Source organism: Capsicum annuum, chromosome 9 (genome assembly GCF_002878395.1).
Source record: "Capsicum annuum cultivar UCD-10X-F1 chromosome 9, UCD10Xv1.1, whole genome shotgun sequence".
In the NCBI taxonomy this organism is placed as follows: Eukaryota; Viridiplantae; Streptophyta; class Magnoliopsida; order Solanales; family Solanaceae; genus Capsicum; species Capsicum annuum.
In genome coordinates, this window is record NC_061119.1 from 148,633,578 (window position 1) to 148,655,181 (window position 21,604).

The 21,604-nt window shown below is 36.2% G+C and overlaps 1 protein-coding gene across 1 annotated transcript; it reads left to right on the forward strand.

Moving 5' to 3' along the window:
• The first annotated feature begins 751 nt into the window (after positions 1 to 751).
• LOC107842008 lies at positions 752 to 3,322 on the forward strand. Its single transcript, XM_016685820.1, has 2 exons — positions 752 to 843; positions 2,498 to 3,322. Exon 2 carries the CDS (start codon positions 2,522 to 2,524, stop codon positions 3,020 to 3,022), a length of 501 nt encoding a protein of 166 aa, XP_016541306.1. The 5' UTR covers positions 752 to 843; positions 2,498 to 2,521; the 3' UTR covers positions 3,023 to 3,322.
• Positions 3,323 to 21,604: the final 18,282 nt, after the last annotated feature.

The following is a 21,604-nucleotide window of genomic DNA, read 5'->3' on the forward strand; positions in this document are numbered from 1 at the left end:
GTGGATCATGGAGATAATCAGAATATGTCCATCACCTTTGTGGATGAATGAGATTGAGCTAAGTCATGTCCGGATTAAAATAAAGTGGCTATGTGGGAGGCAACCCACGAACGTAATATAATAGCATAATTTTTGTTTTTAGTTATTAGAAAAGAAATAGAAAAGCAATAAAAAAATACAAAAAGGTTTGTCGTGCCACGACCAAAACTAAGGGACTGAGTGAGAGGCAATCCACTTTTTCTTACGTTATTTTATTATTTTTATTTAGTGTGCAGGTATTGGAGTACTTGAGATAAAGGGGTAAGAACAAAAATCAGGCCAATGTCACATCAAAGGTTGAAATTAGGTTTGTGAAGATTTGTGCAAGGTACAGTATGAGGTAAGAAAAGAGGGTTAAAATTACACTAAAATGTGAAATCCTATGCCACCACGTCGCGGTAATATGTCCAAATGTAATTTCCAAATTCCAGTGGATTATCGTGATTTCACCGCATCGCAGTGTGGTAGTAGAACTAAAAAAATTTACATTTTCAACCTTACTGCATCGCGGTGAGATGACAAATCCCAATTACAAATTTCCAGATGCTCACTGTGATTTCACTGCGTAGTGGTGAGGGTCAAATGCAAAAAATAATTAATGAATATGTTGGGTCTTGACCCAACCCGACCCTAGTGCTTAGTCCTTTCTATAAATACCCCTTTATTCATTTGACCCTAGCTAGTTTTAACCCTACAAGCGTCGCCTCCATTCCATTCCATTAGAAAAAAAATTGCATCTCACTATTTTCTTTCAATACAAGGTTTTCAACTTTTATTTCATCTCTCTTGTTCAACTCCACTCAGGTAAGAACTTCAAGTTTCAATTTTTCTGTATATTGATGGGAATTTCATCATTATTGGCATGTGTAATTTGTGATTGCATGATTCATTTGAGCTATAGTGTCATACGCTAAATCTCTCTATGTAGATAGTGTTGAATTATTAGTCAATGGGCCAAGTAGGCATTTCCTTGCTTTAATAAGGTGTGAATTGAACTTTTGAGTAGGAGTTAGGGTGACTAATTATGTTGTAAATAAATGTGGAAGTAAATTATGATAAGAAATTTGTGTATATATATGTGAATCGACTATTGTGGGGTCTAATAGTTCAAATACATGTGTATGGTGTGAATTGTGTTGCCTAATGGATGTGTGTCCTCACTTAGCAGTCTTATGGGCCTAATTTTAACTTTTGTAGGGTGTATCTACTGTTGAACTTGTTTATTATGGGGTTTTGCATCACGAATAAGGGAAGTCTGAGTACATTACTTGGCGAAGTTGTACTACCATGTGAATAATTGAGTGTGGGGTGACTTGTTATTCTTTACTCTTAGTGGTAGCTGTATATTGTGGTGTTTTACAATTAAATGGATCATATGCTTGTTATTGCGCTCGAACCTATGTGAAGATGTCATGTAGGGACTATGAATGTGTAAATGTTTAGTTTGGTTTAGCTGAAATAAGTAAATAGGTTGCACATAGACTTGTCTTAATGTGACTTATCAATGCCATATGATGAATAATAGGTGCAATTAATCATTGCCAGATTTATGAAAAAGTTGTATTTGTGCAAAATGTATTGAATAGGGGAAGTATAGGTACCCTTTTCTTATATGTTAGCTGATTCACTAGAAACTAATGTGGGGTGCCCTTATCACTTGTCCACACTTAGTTCAGGATAGCATTTTCATTGATTCATATCTCACTATTTCATCACACATGATACTAGAAAGGTACTCTGGATTAGAGACAATTAGAATGTAAGGGAAAGGCTGGTAATTCTGAGACAGCTAGGAAGTAAAAAAGACAACCATAAAAGCAAATTGATAGGGTACCACGAACCCCACCAGTATCTCATGGCCAGGCAAGGAGGTTTGGATTTAAGGTAGTTTGGGTAGCGAGCAAAAAGTGGTATACAAAGCACCTCGACACAAAATATATTTCGGAGGTGTTACTGATAGGGCAAGCCTATAGAGTGAATATTCGAGCATGGTGCATCGATTGGAGTAGCTGAGCATGACCTTCGTGTTCCACCAGCCTAGTGAGTGCAACCCATACCTTGTTCGTGAATTTTATGCTAACTGGGACCCGCAGGACCTAAACCATGAGGTTAAGGTTCATACCAAAGTGCACAAATTTACAGGTGTAGACATAAATGATTTGTTGGGAGTTCCTGAAGCTGATGAAAACTAGTTGAGGTAGCTGATCATTACTTCTAACTATGTCCATATACAAAATTTGTTATGTGGTACTCGATCAGTTGCTAGGTGGACTAGGCAGCGAGGCATTGGTCTTCATTCCTCTTTTCAATATGTACAAATGAACAAGGAGACACGTATGTGGGGACAAATTGTTTATCATTGCCTTATTCAAGGCAAACACATAGCAGAAGTCAAATGTGAGTAGGTATACTTAATCTATCCTTTCATTGTAATGATATTGGCATTAATGTAGTCCAGGTGATCTTTTTTTAAATTAAGAAGATGTGCTACTATGAGGGGCGCAAATACGGCTTTGGAGGTTTGTTGACCAAGTTTTTTAGGTGGCACAGAGTAGAAGATAAGGAGTTAGACTACAAACCAGTGGTGGATACTCTCCCTATTGATGTCATTACAACTAGGAGCACGGCTGAAGCTCAGGGCCCGATCCTTACTATGTTCGAACATCAACCTTGGACTGATGAAATCACTGCTAGAATGTATGTATTACAAGTGTTGTATCTGCGAATTGGGGTAAGACCAGCCACCAACGAAGAGATTCATATTGTGGAGTTGAATAACCCCCTGGGTCATCGTGATAGGATACTGCTGAGGATAAGGCCAGATTTTGTTGAGACAATTGATAATGATGTGTCGACCGATGAGGAGCGGCAATGGTGTGACTCAGATATTGACTCAGATGATGATGAGAAACCTAATAAAGGTGATGAAGGTGATGCAAATCATGATGCTGATGACGCAAATAATGATATAGCTGAGGCCTAAGCAGGGAGTATTTTGCCACCTCTCTATTTGAGGTTATTTGTAAGCACTGGGACAGTGCTTCGTTTATGTGTGGGGCGATTGTGTCTTGCATCTTATTCTCTTTATCTTGGTATTTTGATTTAGGTTGGTTGGACAATTTTTATTTCTATTTTTGGGATCTTTGATTCTTATTTTTCTGTTTGGATGTTTAACTTAGCCATTTCTAGCTATTTGGAACATTATGGTCTGTAATCGTTAGTAATGATTTAGTAATTTTTCTTTTAGTTTAAAGTGTTTGTTGTTGTTTCCCTCAAGGCAATATGTGTGTTTTTGCCCTCAAGGTAATGCAACATAAATTGACATAGTTAGTTACCCTCCCTTATGATAGATGGTTGACGAGTATCCTAATGGGAGTTGGTCTTTAGAAGCTAAGAATTGATAAGAACCCAATCACGACTTTTGGAGAAGCGCTTCGTGTTGGGTCATTTTTACAGTAACTTTGAACAAATTTGTTTTAAGACAAAAGGAAAAATGAGTTAAGTTTAGATGTTAATTCTCAATTAGTGAAATACAGGTTGTTGGCTTAAATTTGAATTTGACAAAGAACAAGATCGGGAACCATAAGTATCCAACTTGATTCCTAGCATGCACAAAGTGTGTGAGTGTTTGTTTGTATTCTACATGTATAAGAATGTCTGGAACTTGCCCGATATGTTTACAAAGTGAAATAAAGGGTGTTGCGTGTAGGAAATGATGTAGGCATTTCTTTGATAGCCAAATTTTTAGACTTCATTCACCTACCCTTATGAATATCCCTAGTTAGCCCCGTTGAGCCGATAGCTGAATTTCTTTGGTAGCCTTATATGTAGCCTAATCCTTTCTTTGATAGACCTTGATTTGATCCAAAGCTCCTAAGCACTTTAAGTATAGATGATTAAATGAGTAGGGAGTGTGAAATTGAAGTAAGAGAAAGGTAAAAGTGAAGCCCTATAGGAATAGTTATTTATGTGTTTAATTATAGTGGTTGGGAGTTATAGAAATTTTAGTTTTTGTAGGTCGGTTTTGTTATAATGAACCCATTTTAGCCCTGGTCCACTTCGGACATTGTGCATCTCAACCAAGGCAAATAGCTTTAGTTGAGGGTGGCTATCATAGGGGTGCGTAACATTAAATGGGTGTAGAGAAAGGCTTGAAATTGAATCATGATATAAAAGAAAAATACTCCCACCATAGTGTATGTTTTTGTGCTTAGTAAGATTGGGGTGAAACAAATGGGTGTGAAGGTAAAAAAAGTTGACAGAGAATGATCTTAATTGTATAATGTGATGTATTAAATTTCTTAGGGAGATTAGTCACTATTTCCTAAATATTTCCTACCCGTCCCTTAGCTTACATTGCAACTATGAAAGACCTAATTGATCCTTCATCTTAACATCCGACTATTAGTAGAGTAGTACACTAAGGGAAATCTTATGGTTCATTATCTATCATGTAAGAATTCTTTGTTGAGAGTGAGTGTTTTGATTTTGATATTCCCCTTACATTGTACATTGAATTGTCAGTGAACATGGGAAAACATTCTTGTTGTGAGGGTACATGTGGATAATAGCTTAGTTGCTTACTCTGTTCTTATATTGAATGATTTGATTAAGTTTGCCAACAATTTGGAAGTTCACTGTTGAGATAGTGAGTTTTGAGACAAATTGTCCATGTGTATAAAAGTAATTTGACATGTTTGAGATGAAAATTTATTGATAGAATTATAAGTGCCCAAAGCAAGCATAACTTTTAGGTTGTGGTGTGAAGCTAGAGTGATTTTGTTGTTGATTTAGATTGTTCAAGGACAAACAAGGTTTTAAGTGAGGGGTGGTGATCTTGGGTGTATTTATATGTCAAATCAGTTCTGAGAGCTAAAAAGTGCTATTCTGATTATAATTGAGCTTTAAGTGCGTTCTTATCTAATGGACATGATTAGTGTATGAAGGACTAAATTGTGATGGAATTGAATGTGATTGAACGCATTAATGAGATGTAACGATAAAAAGAGCTATAAAGGCATTGGGAGATGGCTTGGGAAGAAATTAAAGAAGGAAAAGGTGAGAAACCAAAAGCCCAAAAATCTCCTAAAGTATGTCACCGTGTCGCAATGAAGGGTTAATCGCCATTTCTCGAGTTTTGAAGCCCATCATATTGCGGTGAAGAAGGAATTTGGAAATGTCAAAATCCAGCACCTCACAGCGATTGCACCGTGTCGTGGTGAGAACAAATCCACAGTTGTCAAGAAAGAAAAACTCACCGTGATTACACCGTGTTGCAGTGAGTATAGCAATGTGAGGCTTACCACATTGTGGTGTTTGTCAAAAGAGGGAATATCAGATCCAACTATAAAAAGAACAAATTGAGTCAACACAAAACACTTTTGGCAAGCACAGCAACGGCGGAAAAATTGTAACATCTCTCTATTAGGGTTTTTAGACTTTCTTTGAACTTCTTGAATAGCTCAAAAGTATCAATCAAAGTCAACCACCGTGAGGCGCACTTGAACCTGGATCTACACCAAAAGGGCATAGTAGGGGTGAGTATGGTCCACTTGTACTCAGCAGGTATTATAGGCTGACTGAGAAAAGCAGAAAATAATGCATACAAAATGCACACAATATTTGATCATGGACCACTTCTTTTGTTTTTACTCTTTACACATATGCCTACTTTTTATTTCCTTGGTTCACCCATTTTCTTTATTTTTTGTTTTCTTGCACCCTTTGTGTTTCTCTTTCCTTTGTTGGATCCTTTCCTTTTTCTTATTCATTTGTTCTCAGTACTTAATCTCATAGGCACTCACTTACAACTTCATGGCCCAAAGTTACCTCTTTCAATCATCACCACCCCCAACTTAGGATTTTAGCCTCAAGTTATAATTTTAAGTTCAAGGAGGGTAAGGTTCAAAAGAGAGCTAAAAGTTAAATGGCTCGCGGCCTGCAATGTGATTACCAAAGAAAGGTTCAAACAAAGCATGTTCTACAACAAGGATTTCTACTAAAAGCGTTGAACAAAACCACTAGGTACTCGATTATGCCCCTAAAATGCAAGAACCATTTGTGTATACTCATATGGGAAACCTACCAAGAACTTGGTGTGCACTCCTCATTTTTATCAATTTCACACATAATTTGGGTACTTAAGACATCCCCAATCATGTGCACACCATATCCTAGCAGTTAAACACCACACAAGTACAATTTATGAAGCATTTAAGTATGAAAAACGTCATTTCAGGCCTTCCCTATAGCATGCATTCTATGGCCTATTTTCCCATAAGTAAGACATAGGTTCGAGGCCTCTACTGTATAAGTGATGCAATAGGGATGCAAGGAAATTGTTGGAATGCTCACAATTTGTCCAGAAATGGGTCCAATTAGAGAGGAAAATAAAGAAGGGAGTGTTGGAAGGAAATAGGGTTTGGATGGTTATATGACTAATATGACTGCAATCGCAAACAGTGTTTTGCGATCGTAGACATGCGGGTGACCGTTTTCGCTGTAACCTGGGGAATTTCTGCTCCCCTGTTTTCCCCTGTTCAGCTTGCTTCATATTTGAACATATTTTCCCGTGTTCAATTCATCATGAAACAATTTCACACTTTTCCCTCTCAACTTTATCCAACACACTCTATAGCACCATAAATTCATAGGTTACTCAATTGACAAAACTAAAATCTACTCTACAAAAATGAAAATAAATGATACAAGTCACTCTTGTGGCATTTGTGGGTTACCTCTCATATAGCACCTTATTTTACATCGTGGCACGACGTCTTCCTTCTTTCTTAAGTTGGGTCTTCAAGGGCCACCTCATTCGCTTCTTGAATTTCAACATCAACCACTGATATCACTTGAAGTTCCACGTGTTATTTCTTTATTTTGAATCCTTGAAAAGAGACCTCATCACCATGAACTCTAAACTTTATTTCACCCAAATCTAAGCTAAAAATGGATCTTTCAGTGGCTAAGAAAGGTCGACCAAGAATGATGGAACCTCTTGGTCTATTTCACAATCTAAAGCCACGAAGTCTGTCGGAAGTATAAATTTATCTAGTTTGAGTAGAACATCAAACAAAATCCCAACCATCCTCTTGATAGACCGATCCTCTATTAAAAGTCTCATAGATGTTAGAGTTGGGGTGTCAATCCGAGATTTTTTCAAATGACAAAAGGCATGAGGTTTATACTTGCACTGAGGTCGCATAGAGCTTTTGCAAACATATGCATTTCAATGGTACAAGGGATGGTAAAAGCCCTAGGGTCTTCCTTCTTATCCACAATCTTGCTACTCATGATAGCACTACAACCATGGGTGACTTCGATTGTGTCAGCTTTGATGAACTTCTTTTTTGACATCAACTTCTTCATGAGCTTAGCATATCCCAAGATCTCTTGGATTGCTTCAAAGAATGGGATATTGATATAGAGGTTGCTAATCTTTCCCATAAATTTCTTGAGCTTATCACCCTCCTCTTTTCTTTGAAGCCTTTGAGGAAATGAGAGAGGGACTTGTATTGTAGGCATCACATCACTTTATGGTTTCTCATTGTTCACCACCTCTTCATCAACTTCCACCGATTGCTTGTCATATTCTTCTTCTTGAGATTGTGGTGGCACTTCTTTTGACTTAAAATTAGGCATTTTTTCACCAAAATCTTCTTTCAAGTGGTCATCAAGTGTCTTTCCACTCCTAGTGACAATTGCTAAGACTTGAGCTTCATTCTTCGGATTCACAATAGTGTTACTAGGAATACCAACCTTTGGCCTAGCATTTAATTGGGTGGAAATTTGCCTAATTTGAGTCTCCAGTTATTTAATGGAGACGGAATGGGATACCACGATTTGATTAAGTTGCAAAAAATTGCTTTTTATTTTTTGGACCATTTTGTCCGTTCCTTCCACTCTCATCAAAATCCTTGCCAAGACATCTTTGGTTTAATATTTGTCAAGATCGACGGTGCTACCATCTTTATTTTTTGCTCGGTCATGAGAGGGCACATATCAGTCATAATCACGATCTCTATCTCTTCAATTATGGTCATGTTCATGGTCCATCTAACCTTGATTCCCACCTTGCCTTTGATAGGCGGGACAAGAACCCCCCAAATAATTTGACAAATACCAAATCTCCTCAGCAAGCTTCTTCACCTCTTTATCATCATAAGCTATGGATTCCATGACATTTACTACCTTTATAGGTACGTCCATCATATGTTTTGTCAAAAGCTCCAATTGTGTCATAATTTTTCCCATATTCTCCTCTCTTTCCTCATCACTCTTCCTTTGTTCCTTGACAACCACAAAGGTAGTATGAGACCCTTTTGGAACTTAGACATCCCGGGTATGCCATCCCCAATTTTTCTTTGTAACTTCCTCAATAAAATTTGATGCCATGTGATAATTTAACTTTACAAGAGAGCCCCCCACCACATTGTCTACCAAAGTTTTGCTGAGCGGATCAAGAGCTCAGTAGAAGATTTGGAGAAGCATCTTCTCTAAGACCTCATGGTTTGGATAGTGCGTTAGTTTTCCACTAAGGGTGTGTTTGGTATGATGGAAAATATTTTCCATGGAAAATATTTCTTGGAAAATGTTTTCCTGGAAAATAAGTTGGTTTTCTACTTATGTTCTCATGTTAGGTTGGTGAGTGGAAAATATTTTTTGAAAAATATTTTATGGTGTTAGGTTGGTGAGTAGAAAATATTTTTTAGTCAAATATTTTTTGGTGTTTGATTGATGAGTGAAAAAATATTTTTTAGAAAATACTACTAACTGTTAAATAGTATATCAGTGTCTCTAGCAACTCAACAATATGTAAGAACTAATTTAAGCATAGCAAATAATATTAATATCAAATACTAAAATATTATAATCACTAAATTTAATAAACTATTAATTAGCAAATATAGGAGGCACTTTTCAATATTTTGTTAGAACAATCTCAAGATACTGCAGGCAATAAAAATATAACAGAACGACAAGCTTATTCAATCTTGTAAAATAAGTTACATCGATGACAAAATGAAATATGCAATTAGCCAAAAAATAACATAGGTTAGTCTTCCTCTTTGCATATGAAAATAACAATACATTCAACGAACATTGGAAAATAAAAAAATTTGGGCTTCACTATTTTTTATTTCAAGCAGTGAAAAATTGAAACAAAGTACAGTGAGAAATATTTCTGAGTGATGTAAATTTTTGAGAAATGTGAATTTTTTGAGTCATGTGAATATGAGTGTTGTTTGGGTGAGGAAGAGAGGTGGGGGTGGGGGCATAAGTCACATTTTTCATTTTTCAAAAAATGACTTCCCTTGGTCCATGAGGATATTCATTTTCCCTCAAATAGAGGAAAATTAGTTATCTTGGAAAATTTTTTCCTAATATTTTACTGAAACCAAACAAGGAGAAATAGGAAAACATTTTCCATCATACCAAACACACCCTGAATCTTTCCCAAACTTCATACAAAGGCTCTCCATTCAATTGCCTAAAGTTGATGATCTCATCCATCAATTAGATCATTTTGGATGGTGGGAAATACCGGTCAAGGAAGGTTGTGGTGAGTTTATCCCATGAAGTGATAGACCCATCCAAAAGAGATTGAAGCCATAATACCACCTCTCCAGTCAGAGAAAATGGGAAGAGACAAAGCCGGATGGACTCTTGGGTTATGTGTGCAATATGAAAGGGTGCACACACTTTGATGAAGTTCTTCAAATGAAAATTAGGGTCCTCATAGTCTTGTCCCAGAAAAAGTTCCTTTATTTGTAGAATATGCAACATGACGCTTGTGACATAAAAGAAATTATTCCTATGAGTATGTGGGATATGGATAGCACTTGATAGACCAACGTTATTGAGTTACTCCTCATCATCAAAGGGGATATTGAAAGACCCGACTTAACTAGCATTGTCACTTATGGTTCCATTTATGCTATGGAGATCAACTAGAAGGAAAGAAAAACAATAACCAAAGTAAATATACACCACATAGGTATGCCTTAAGTAAGAACCAATACAGCACAAGGGAAAACTAAATTTCACTCCCCGACAATGGTGCCATTTTGATAACACTCACCTATACCATGCAATTTGGTAGAGGACGGTCGTTGTCAATATCCTAACTTTTGTTGAGGTCGAATCCACTAGGAGTGAAATTAGAATTCTATTCTTATGGGTATTAACAATAACTGAGAAAACACTCGAAATGCAAATAAAGTAAAAAAACATGATTAAAAGTGGGGAAAGTTTTTGTTTTTGGGAGAGTGTTTGACAATAGTAACTCAATTCCATAAACTACACAATGACAGTACCCAAACTCACACGCATACGTGGTCTTATCAAGTAGTATAGTGGCCAAATGAAAGCCAAGTATCAATCCCACAGAGACTTGATCCCACAACAATTCTATTTTAGTTCACAATTTATTTTTAGTTGATTCAAGCGTAACCAAAAAAGAGATTTTGTAATTTATAACTAGAGAAAATTAAATAATGCGTAAATAAATATCTTGAAACAAACAATAGAAGAAAATACAGGGTTAAAGAACTTTAAACAATCATACTATGTATTAAATTTCATTCGTTAACTTGCTTATCTTGGTTGTAGATTTGTAGGGTAAATTGCATGATTATGGTTTCCCAATCTCTAATCCTTTACCTAAGTTGAACCTTACAACTACATAATTGAGCGGGGATCTAATAGTCCATTTAACGGTATTAAGCTATCAACCTATGTGTGAATCAAGTAAGGTATCTAAGTACATCCTTGTCCTAGACACTAATTCAAATTCCTTATTTCATAAAGGAATACAAACCATACTTTGTTCATCTCCATGTTCTATCCCCTGTTCCCTCTTTCGAGATCAAAAGGTAGACAATTGATTATTCTAAGGTTCGTGAATCCTTAAAATAGTTCAATAAAAGATGAACACACAACCAATAATGATAAAAAAAAAGTTAAACGGATTTAATTCAAAACAATAGTACTCATGTCTTTAGCTTTAACCCCAGAAAAGGGTGTTTAGCCACGCATAGTCATAATTGTAATTACAAGGTGGTAATTAATGACTAAAAATATCTATGAACTAAATTAAAATAATAAAAACTTAAATATAAAGTTTCATTAGCTCCTTGATCTCCAAAATATGTCCAAAACTATGTAAAAAGTGATATAACATGTATTTATAGTATAGGAGTAAGCCATGTCCGTGTTGGAGTTTGAAATGTTCAGTTATTGAGCCTCGGAGTGGAGAGGGCGCCGCCCTGGCAATAGCCCCGCTCCAGGTGAGGCTGAGCCCTAGGTTGAGTGCCACTCCAGGCAAGGTTTCACCCAGCCCATAGCCCTGCTCCAGGTGGGGCGGTGCCTCCATATCGCCTTGAGCCTCTGGAAGTTGTTATCCAAATTTTGGTTAAGTGTTGAGTCTCCCCTCTCAGTCCCTTGTCTTGTGGTGTCTTTCCCATGGATTTCCAGCCTTCTTAACATCAAATTATCATCATATTCAGATACCAAAGAATCCTACAAACTCACACAACACGAATTAGGAGACAAACACAACGCACTACTCATAACGATGAATCAAAACAAGAGCTAAGCTAGGGTAGTTCACATTGACCTTTCACTTATTGTTGCACTTGTACACTCACTAAAATTAAAATTTTCTCACTACCAACAAGTTATTCCACTCATAATCATACATTTAAACTATAAATAACTCATTAAACACACTAGAATGCAACGAGACCAACTAGACAAGCACCTAGCTCAAGCTAGTAACACTAGTTTTTCAGGTTGAACTCTAAATGAAACTTTTAGGTACAAACTTGTTTGGAATTCACTTTGAACATTTTAAACACATGATTTAACACTTTGATACACATTCATGTCATTATCAACCTATATAACATACGAACCATCCTCAAAACAAGGTTAAAAAGACTACAATAGCGACGCTAGAATGCATAAAAACACCCAACATCACACAACAATTATAATTTAACTTTGGTATAGAGAGAATCTTGGGATTATGTCTACCTAAGGGAAAATTAAGTATGGGTATGTGTAGATTTGATGAACATACTAGTTGTCAACAATATGGTAAGCTAGGTCTAGGATCCTTGAGGCTAGCTTATCAACAAAACCTCAAGAATTTCACTTATTAAAACTTTTCATTACTTAGTAAGTGTGTTAATTATATTCACCTAATACCTTAATTAGGCGTCCCTATTTCAAGAAAAATACCCAAGGTATAGTAAACTTCATAATCACTCTTATGTCTAAGATAGTGTGACTTAGTAAACTAAACCCATTAATTGTCTACTATTGCCTTGGTTCCGACATCCCTCTTTCAAGGATGATGTGGGTTTCAAAAACTTCATCCAAACCCTTTTTTTCAAGGATGGTTTGAGCTTTCAAGAGTTTGGGGTTTTCACCCACAAACCCATTTTGAGTATTTGGGGATTTCACCCACAAATACCACCAATTTTATCAAACAATAGTAGAACCCATCATCAACCAATTAGTATATACATAAATACATCACAATCTGCAACTAATTGTACCTTAGTTCAACATAATCCCAAGACAATGAAATTTAGCTACTCATGATGAAAGAAAAGAAAAATATACCATAAGGGTTGAGCAAATCATCCATTCTTCAAGAAATTACAAAATTCAAAGTCTCCAAATCAAATTACAATTCTTTCCCAACTTAGGGCTTCAACTTCAAATTCAAAATATTGCTTATCTCTAGAATACCAAAAATGGGAAAGGGTTTTAAGCTTTTAAGGGATTTGGGTCGGCTGCTAAAAATTACAAAACTGTCTCTGGGCTTAATCCCACGTTGTCGTGATCGCACCAGATTTATTGCAATCATAACTACCGCGACTGTGGGTAAATCCACACAATTGTGATTATTGACCTTTTTGACTTGCCAAAATTGCAGCCCTCAGACCACGAGCTCCAGGTCTTTCAGTTGCACTTCTTTTCTCTCTTTTGATCCTTAGTAGCTCAAGTCCACCTCTTTTCATCTCATAGCCTGTATGCCTGCAAAATATAGAAAATAATGTATTTAATCATATATATGTCTCATTTATTCATTTAAATCATGGTAATATGCACGAATATTGAGTAAAAATATGTGGTAAATTTACCATTCATCATGCGGGAACTTATGGGTATCGATGAGATGATAGAGGCCACAAACACCACGGACTAGGGTCTGATCAGAGCCGCCGCCAACCCATTGGCCTGACAGTCGAGGCATGGAGCCAATATGCTTGCTGAGATATACATGAGCCAAACTGAGGTTGCCTGGACTACTGAGGCTACGGAGACAGTAGATAGACTGAGACAACACAGACTTTAGCTATATAGGGTACATCTAGTGCCCCACCTCTGGTTTATTCTGTACCACCTCGCATAAGAGGTAAGCCTTCTAGGTTTATGCTAATTTCACTATCTATATAGATCAAGGCAATAACAAGATTAGGCACATTGGAGGCTAATGTTCAGATCATAGAAGGGGGCACAAAGCCTTGGGTTGATACTCAGTTGGCACACTAAGAAGGGTGGGTGCAACGGTAATTAGATGTATTTGAGTTGAGCATGACCCTGTAATTAAATAGTGACCAAACCCCAGACTTTTTGGAAATAAAGGCCAAGGTGGCTGATATTAAGAGAATGGTCACAGAGTTGTACGACAGACCAGTTATCCCGGAGCCCAAGGTCATGACTGTCATACCCAATGTTTATGTTGATAATATTTGTGTTATTTTGAAATCTATAGTTGAGGATACCCAAGAAGAAAAAAGAGAAAAAATAAGGATAAAGATGCTATGAAGAAGGCTAAGTCAGATAGCCTACAGAATAAGCAGTATCGGTAGGTGAGGGTCCAGGAGATGGCTGCTGGAGTCGGTGGTTCGAGACCACCAGTTATTGACATTTAAAAAGGTGGTGATATAGATCCACCAAGTGATATTCCATTGAGTTCACCAGTCATCAGTGGTGTCACGATTGCTGACTTAGTCCCGGCAGTTGATAGGACTTGCGATGATGATGGTAGGACCCGACTTGAGGGCCCACATGCTGATATTGTATGATTTTGCACCTTGAGTGCTCAGGTATGTTCCCAGTCCTTTGCATTTAACTTTTACATGCACTGGGGATAGTGCATAAGCTTTAAGTTGGGGTAGGGCTATACCAAGTCGCCATGGTTTATATTTTCCATTTTTTGAAGCCCGTGGCCACATTCTAAAAATTTGAACAACTGGTATGCCTTGTTTATGTTTTGTGTTATTAATTGTTGTTTTGATTTATTTGCTGGAAATAGCTAAAATAGGAGGAGAATTAGTACTTCTGGCAGTTGAGTGTTTTGAATAATTATGCTTGAAATGGCTTGTGTTTACATTGATTTCACCTGCCTGTTTCTACAATGAACCTGTCTTGGCCCTGATCCTCCTTGGACATTGTGCACCTCAGCTCAAGTAAATCACCTAAGTTCAGGTTGGCTATTATAGGGGTGCGTAGAAAAAATAAGTGTGAAGAAAGACATGTGAAAGAAAAAATGAATAAAAAAGACAGGTATAGTAAAAATAAAAGAAAATATAAAAGAAAGTGAGAAAAAGAAAACCGCACCTGGTCCAAGATGTATGTGCTTTAAAATTAAAAGGGAGATATAAGGGTGGAAATAAAATAAAAAGATAGAGTGGAAGATAAGTGGACCCCAAAAAATGTGTAGTGTCGAGGAGGGTTAGTCACTAAATAAATCCCAAAAAGATACCTTACCAGCCCTTAACCTACGTTACTAGCCAAATAAATTCCTTTAGTGATCCTATCTTGACTGTTCAAAAACTTAGGAAGAGAGCATATGGGCAAGCCTATTGTATTTTGTATACACCGGTGAAACTTTTTTGTGAACGGGAGCATTGTTTGATATATTTCGGAATGAATTGTCAATCTTAGATGAGAGTGAAAAAGGGATTTCTTTGATTGTGAGCGCACATAAGGTATGTTGTTAGGTTGCTAGATTGATTAACGAATGTGATTTGTATATGCCTAATTGTCTGTTACTAATGTAATGCCATCATCAGATTTCTTTTTGTCATTCCATGTACCGAGTCGTATACAAAGTTGTTTCTTCAAAAGTTGAAACTAGGAGGGGGAATAAAAGTATTGAAAAATTTAAATTGAAAGTTCACTGCCATAGGTATCTTAGGATCTTCCTATTTGTGCATCGTTGTTTTGTGATTTTTTTTAGCTTTTATTTAGCCTGAAAACACACAAACTTCTATGTTGAGGGCATTGATGTGTCGTGGAAAAACAACTCTTTCGATGCTTAAAACCATGAAATTAAGTTTGAATTTAGGTAATTTTAGTAGATATTATGTGCTTTTGTGGTTATTACAGGTAAATATAAGTGTTGGACTAAAATTGGAAGAAAAAGACCTAAAAATACCAAAGTCATAGAAGGTACGTGTCTCTTCATGAGTCGTCAACACCTCATACGACTCATAGGCTAATTCCTAAGCACAACAGAAATCAAGGCCAGTAAGAAAAGCTAAGTATTGAGAAAATATGACTGAGCATTCGAGTAGTAAGCTAAGGATATGGGTCATATCATGAAAGCATACGCAGAGCAGAACCCAAGGAAGAAAATCAGAGTTGAAGTGTTAGAAGACTATGAGCCGGAAGTCTAAGTACAATAAGTAGATAGAATGATGTGGATTTAAGCAAAAAAAAAAGAATCAAAAGAAGGATAAAAGTGCATAGCTGAAGACCCAGCACAAAGTCAGGCTCAGTTATTGTGATCGTGGTCAATCAAGTTGGGTCATCTTTCGTGACTGCGTGAATCTTACCACAGTCATGGTAGCCGCGATCATAGACAAGCTAGTGCGATTGCGTCAATACAGGAATATGCCCAAGGGAAATTTTATAAATTTAGATAGCTGACCCCAAATCCCTTAAAAGGCTCAAATCCTTTCTCATTTTGGTATTCTAGACTTTTGGGGAAGATTTGAATTTGAAGTTTACAAACCCAAAATCGAGCAACAATTGTATTTGAATTTAGTAAAATTAAAGGATGGATGACTTGAATAAAGCATATGGTATATTTCTTTCTCTTTGCTTCATGAGTAGCAAAACTTTCCTAATCTTGTGATTATGTTGAACTAAGGTGCAATTATGTAGGGTTGTGATGTATTTGTGTAGATTCTAGTTGGTTGATGATGGGTTTCACTATTTCTTAATGGAATTGGTTGGGGTTTTAGGGTGAAAACCCCAAATACTCAAGATGGATTTGTGAGTGAAAACCCCAAATTCTTAAAAGCTCACATCATCCTTGAAAGAGGGGTATGGGTGAACTTTTGGAACCCATATCATTCTTGAAAGAGGGATATAGGTGACAAAGCAATAGTGGACAATAATGGATGTAGTTTGCTATCTTTTTTCATTTTAAAAATAAGGATGAGTAGAGAGTTAGCTATGTTTTGGGCATTTTCCTAGAAATAGGGATGTCCAATTAAGGTATTAAGTGGTTCTAATTGACACACTTGTTAGGTACTAGAAAGGGTCAACGAGTGATATTCTTGAGGTTTTGTTGACAAACTAGCCTCAAGGACCTTCGACTTATCCTACCACATCATTAATAACTAGAATTTGTACCAAATCATCATGTTTCTATGCATAACTTGCCCTTAGGTAGACATAATTTCAAGATCATTCTCATATTGAATTCTAAACCACAAGTGTTGCCTTAATTCGTCTACCAGAGTTGTTATTGATAAATCCTTATTCCAAGCCACCCCCCTCCCCAATTTTAAATCATAAATTTTACATTGTTTACATTATAGGTATCTTTTTAGTAACTATTAACACCCATAAGACTAGAAATCTAATTTCGCGCATCGTGGATTCAACCGCAACATAGTTGAGCTATTGACAACAAACATCCTCTACCAACAGGAATGGTATAGGTGAATGTTATCATGAGCCACTCATACTCAGAACAGAACTTAGCCACACACACTATTTAGGCTATGATTTTAGTCTAATGACTCATTAAGACTCTCTATGACTCGTAGGGTAAGTCATAGTCAGGATAGTGGGGACAAAATTTTAGAAATTCTCAGAGATCAACATCTGGGATGTTTCAAAAACCAATTAAGGAACCACTCTTGATGTGGTCTCTTAAAGATGTGATGAAGAAATTATGTCCTATGGCTCCTAAAGTGAAGATCGCCTTACCGTTTGGATTTAGTGATGCCATTATAACCTTTGTGGTTTCTTACCTCTTGGTGATTCCCATAGCCAACTCCTTTGGGCATTTTTCAATAAGTTTTTAATGATTACCACGAAGGATCCTTTGTTATATCTTAAGTGTGTGCAACCTTGGCATAAAGCTATGATTATTTGTGCTAACCCTAACCCTCATGTCATAAGGATATTGTATTTGTTTGTCCTTCTTTTAGTTTTGCAAGGTTTGGATTTGAGGTTGAATTATTTTCAAGAAGGGGGGGATGATACAAGCCAAATTGCCTATGGACCTTTGGATGAGATACGTATGATGCTCGAGGTACTTGATGACTCCTTAGTGCTATAAAAAGATGCCTCATGGATGAAGATTACCATTAAGGAGGTTCAAAGGACTTTGACGAGGTCAAAAGAGTGCAAACCGGGGCTTGAAAGCCCTTTGAAAGGGTCATGTGCCCAAGGTATTTTGGATTTACATTTTTATCCGCTCTAGCATTTCAAGAACGGGTCAAAACATCCCCTAGTGTGCCTTTTCTTGCATTTGGGTCACTTTTGGGCTCTAATTATGTAATATTTAGCCAAATTATAAATACTTGGTAGATAGGATTATTTAGTTAGTTTTTATTAATTGATAATGATGAATTCATGAACCTCCATTGGAAGTGTTTTGAGAGCTTGAAAAAGTGAATGTTGATCTTTGATTAGAAATGTTGGTTATAAGAGAGATTCAATCCCCTCTGCGATCACGTAAGAGTTAGGTGCTATTTGGTAATCTTTAAGGGAGGTTTTTAGGTTTGATACACTCTTTGATTGCCTTTTGTTGTTATATTTGTGTCTATCGTACTATCTTTTCTATCCTATCCCTCTATCTTTACATTTTTCACTTTTAAATTTGAGTCGTTGTGGCAAGAATCGTATCATCGACATAGCCATATTTTTTTTAAAATATAAAAATATATAAAATAGAATTATAAAAGAGAAATACAAAATAAAAATAAAAAATAAAACAAATAAAAAATGAAAAAAAAAAAAGAAATAGAATCTACAGATAGAACAGAGAACAAATACAAAAAAAAAGTGAAAGAAAGAAATGAAAAGAAAAACAAAAATAGGAAAAAAAAAACAATAAGGGAAAAAGGGAAAAACACGTAAAAAAGAAGATGAAAATCAAAAAGGAAAAAAAAAAGAAAAGAAAAATAAAACTTAGGGATAGAAGAGAGAAAAAATGAAAAGAAAGAATCAAAAAAGAAAAAAAAAAGTGAAAAAAGAAAAACAAATCAAAAATTAAAAAAAAAATGATGGTGAATACAAACACGAGTAGTTATGATGTATCTGTCATCATTCATGGCTTGTACTCGATATATCAACATTTTTCAAAAATACAAAAACATACAAAATATAAAATGGAACAAAAAAATAAAAAAATGATAAAGAAAAAAAAAGAAATTAAAAAGGAAAAAAAACAAAAAAAAAATACAAGAAAACAAAAAGAAAGAGAAGTAGAGGCGAGAGATAGAAAGGAGGAAAAAAATGAAAAAGAAAAGAAGAGAATGTTAGGCAATAGTATAATTGTATAGACAGAATATTCTCTTTCCTAGAATAGGATTTTATTACTAATTGTGTAGTTATAACAATAGATATTCTTTCCTAGAATAGAACTCTAACCTACAGTTGTATAGCTATAAGTATTTCATTATGTATTATGGAACAAGATAAGTTGCTATTCAGAAAATCTTGGTTTCTCTTGTTTCTCTATCATGGTATGAAGAGCCACAATCTAAATTTTTTCCTTTTTTCGTGCTTTCTGTATTCTTTGCACAGGTACTTTACTACCTTCATAAGTTCCTTTTGTTCTCTCTGTTTTTCCCCCTCTTTTATAATCAATCGATCAATGGATTCACAATCCTCTTCGCACGATTTGCTCTCCACAAAATTGGATGGTTCCAATTTTGCTCTTTGGGAATTCCAATTTGGAATTTTTGTTCAAGGCAAAGGCCTTTTTGGGTTGTTAAATAGATCAGCACGTCCACCAATAGATACAAAAAAATTGGATCTTCGGAAATTGAATAATGCGAAGGTAATCGGTTAGATGTTGAATTTGGTACATACTGATATTGCTATGGGGCTTATACCTTTCAGTGTGGCTTCTAAGATATGGACCCACCTCTGTACAATCTACCAACAAAGCAACCTTGCATGAGAGTTTGAATTGGAATGCAACATTGCAGAATGCACACAAGGGGACAAGAATGTTCACTCATTTTATGCTGGCTTGCAGTTGCTCTGGTCGGAACAAGATCAAATTCTTGGGCAAAATATTTCTAAGGCAGGGCTCAAGGAGGTGTTTGAAGAACAAAAGAAGACAAGGGCGGTGCTATTCTTAATGAAAATCCGTTCTAAATTTGAGCCAATTCGTGGCAGTTTGTTGAATAGGGAAGTCACACTTACTCTTGACGTTGTGTTGGCAGTCGTCTTGCATGAAGAGATAAGACTTGGAACTCAGGTTGCTATAGAGTCTACACCATTACCTTCTGTTGCATTACTTGCAGGAAAATCAACAACCTTTGCTGTAACAGGAAATACTAAGAGAAGTGTCCAATGCTATGAATGCCAAGACTTTGGTCACATCACAGCCAATTGTCCTAAGAAGAAAAAACATTTGTGCTTATTGCAAAAATATTGGCCGTCATATTTCAGATTATCGTCGTCGCCCAAATCATTCACGAACTGCTCACGAAGCTTACCAGACAAATATCACTACATCATCTAGTTCCTTCCCTACTGGTCATGATCTTGAAAAACTAATTCAAGATTCTATTGCAGCTGCTCTTCCCGAAGCCATCTCAAGTGCACTCTCGGCATCCTCTTCGAGTACAAGTAATTTAATTAATTCTACTTGGCATCTAGATTCAGGGGCTTCCAATAATATGACAGGTGATTTGTCCCAATTCTCATCATTATCTAGTGGTGTTTCTAAACATGTTATTCATACAGCAAACGGGCATACATTACCTGCATCGGGTATTGGTTCTGTTGGAAATCTTTCTAATATTCTTTATGTTCCAAATTTGAAGGCTAATTTGGTTTTAGTTGGTCAACTAGTTGATCAAAACTGTGTTGTAAAAATCTCACCCAATGGATGTGTTGTTCAGAATCTGAAAATAGGGATGACCATGGCCACGGGGCGTAGATTTGGCAGAATATTCCTACTAGAGTCGGTTTACCGTCACTTGCATCATTGTTTTCTTTCAGTTTCTGCAGCGGATGTTACTCGTTCGAATAAATTGCTCACTCTTTGGCATGATAGGATGAGTCATCCTCATTCTTCTTGGCTTCATCACATACTTAAATCATGTCTTCCTACAGCACATCACATTCATTCCAGTCTCCTTTTGGCATCTACAAATTGTGCCGATTCAAAAAGTCACAAGCTTTCTTTTCCATCCAGTTCATATGCTTATGAAGATCTATTTGATTTAGTGCATAGTGATGTTTGGAGTCCTTCTCCTATTTTGTCAAGGATGGGATATAAGACTTTGTGCTATTTATTGATCATGTATCCAGATAAACCTAGGTGTTTTTTATTAGAAATAAATCTAAGGTTCCGACTCTTATTATGAATTTTGTTGAGTATGTTTGTGCACAATTTCATAAAACTATAAAAGTATTTCATTCTGATTCAGGAGGAGAGTACACTAAGACTAATCTTGTTGATTTTTTCAAAACAAAGGAATTATTGCCCAACACACTTGTCCTCATACTCTGAAACAAAATAGGGTCATAGAAAGAAAGAATCGACATGTTTTAGAAACTACATTGGATTTATTGAGTACGTCAAATATGCCAAAAAGTTTTTGGCCCGAAGAAGTACATACTTCTACATATTTGATCAATAGACAAACTTTCCAGTCATTGGAAATGAGACACCATATTTCAAATTATTTCATAGTAAGCTTGATTATTCTCACTTGCAGGTTTTTAGTTGTTTCTGCTTTGTACATCTTCCAGCACATGAATGACATAAGCTTTTGGCAAAGGCGGCACAATGTATTTTTGTGGGATACAGTGATACACAAAAAGGGTATCTCTGTTATGATGCATCTCGTCTTCAGCTTCGAATATCTAGAGATATTATTTTCTTTGAGGATCAGTTTTCTTCAAATACAATGCTAAACATGCTTCAGAATCTCTCTCTTTTCTTTACAAGTTTGATGACGATGTGGTAGCTACTGACCCTCATCTTGAGTCTTCGAAACAACCTATGGACTATGATAATGGTGATCTCCAGCCTTTATCTCTTTCAAGTATTGAT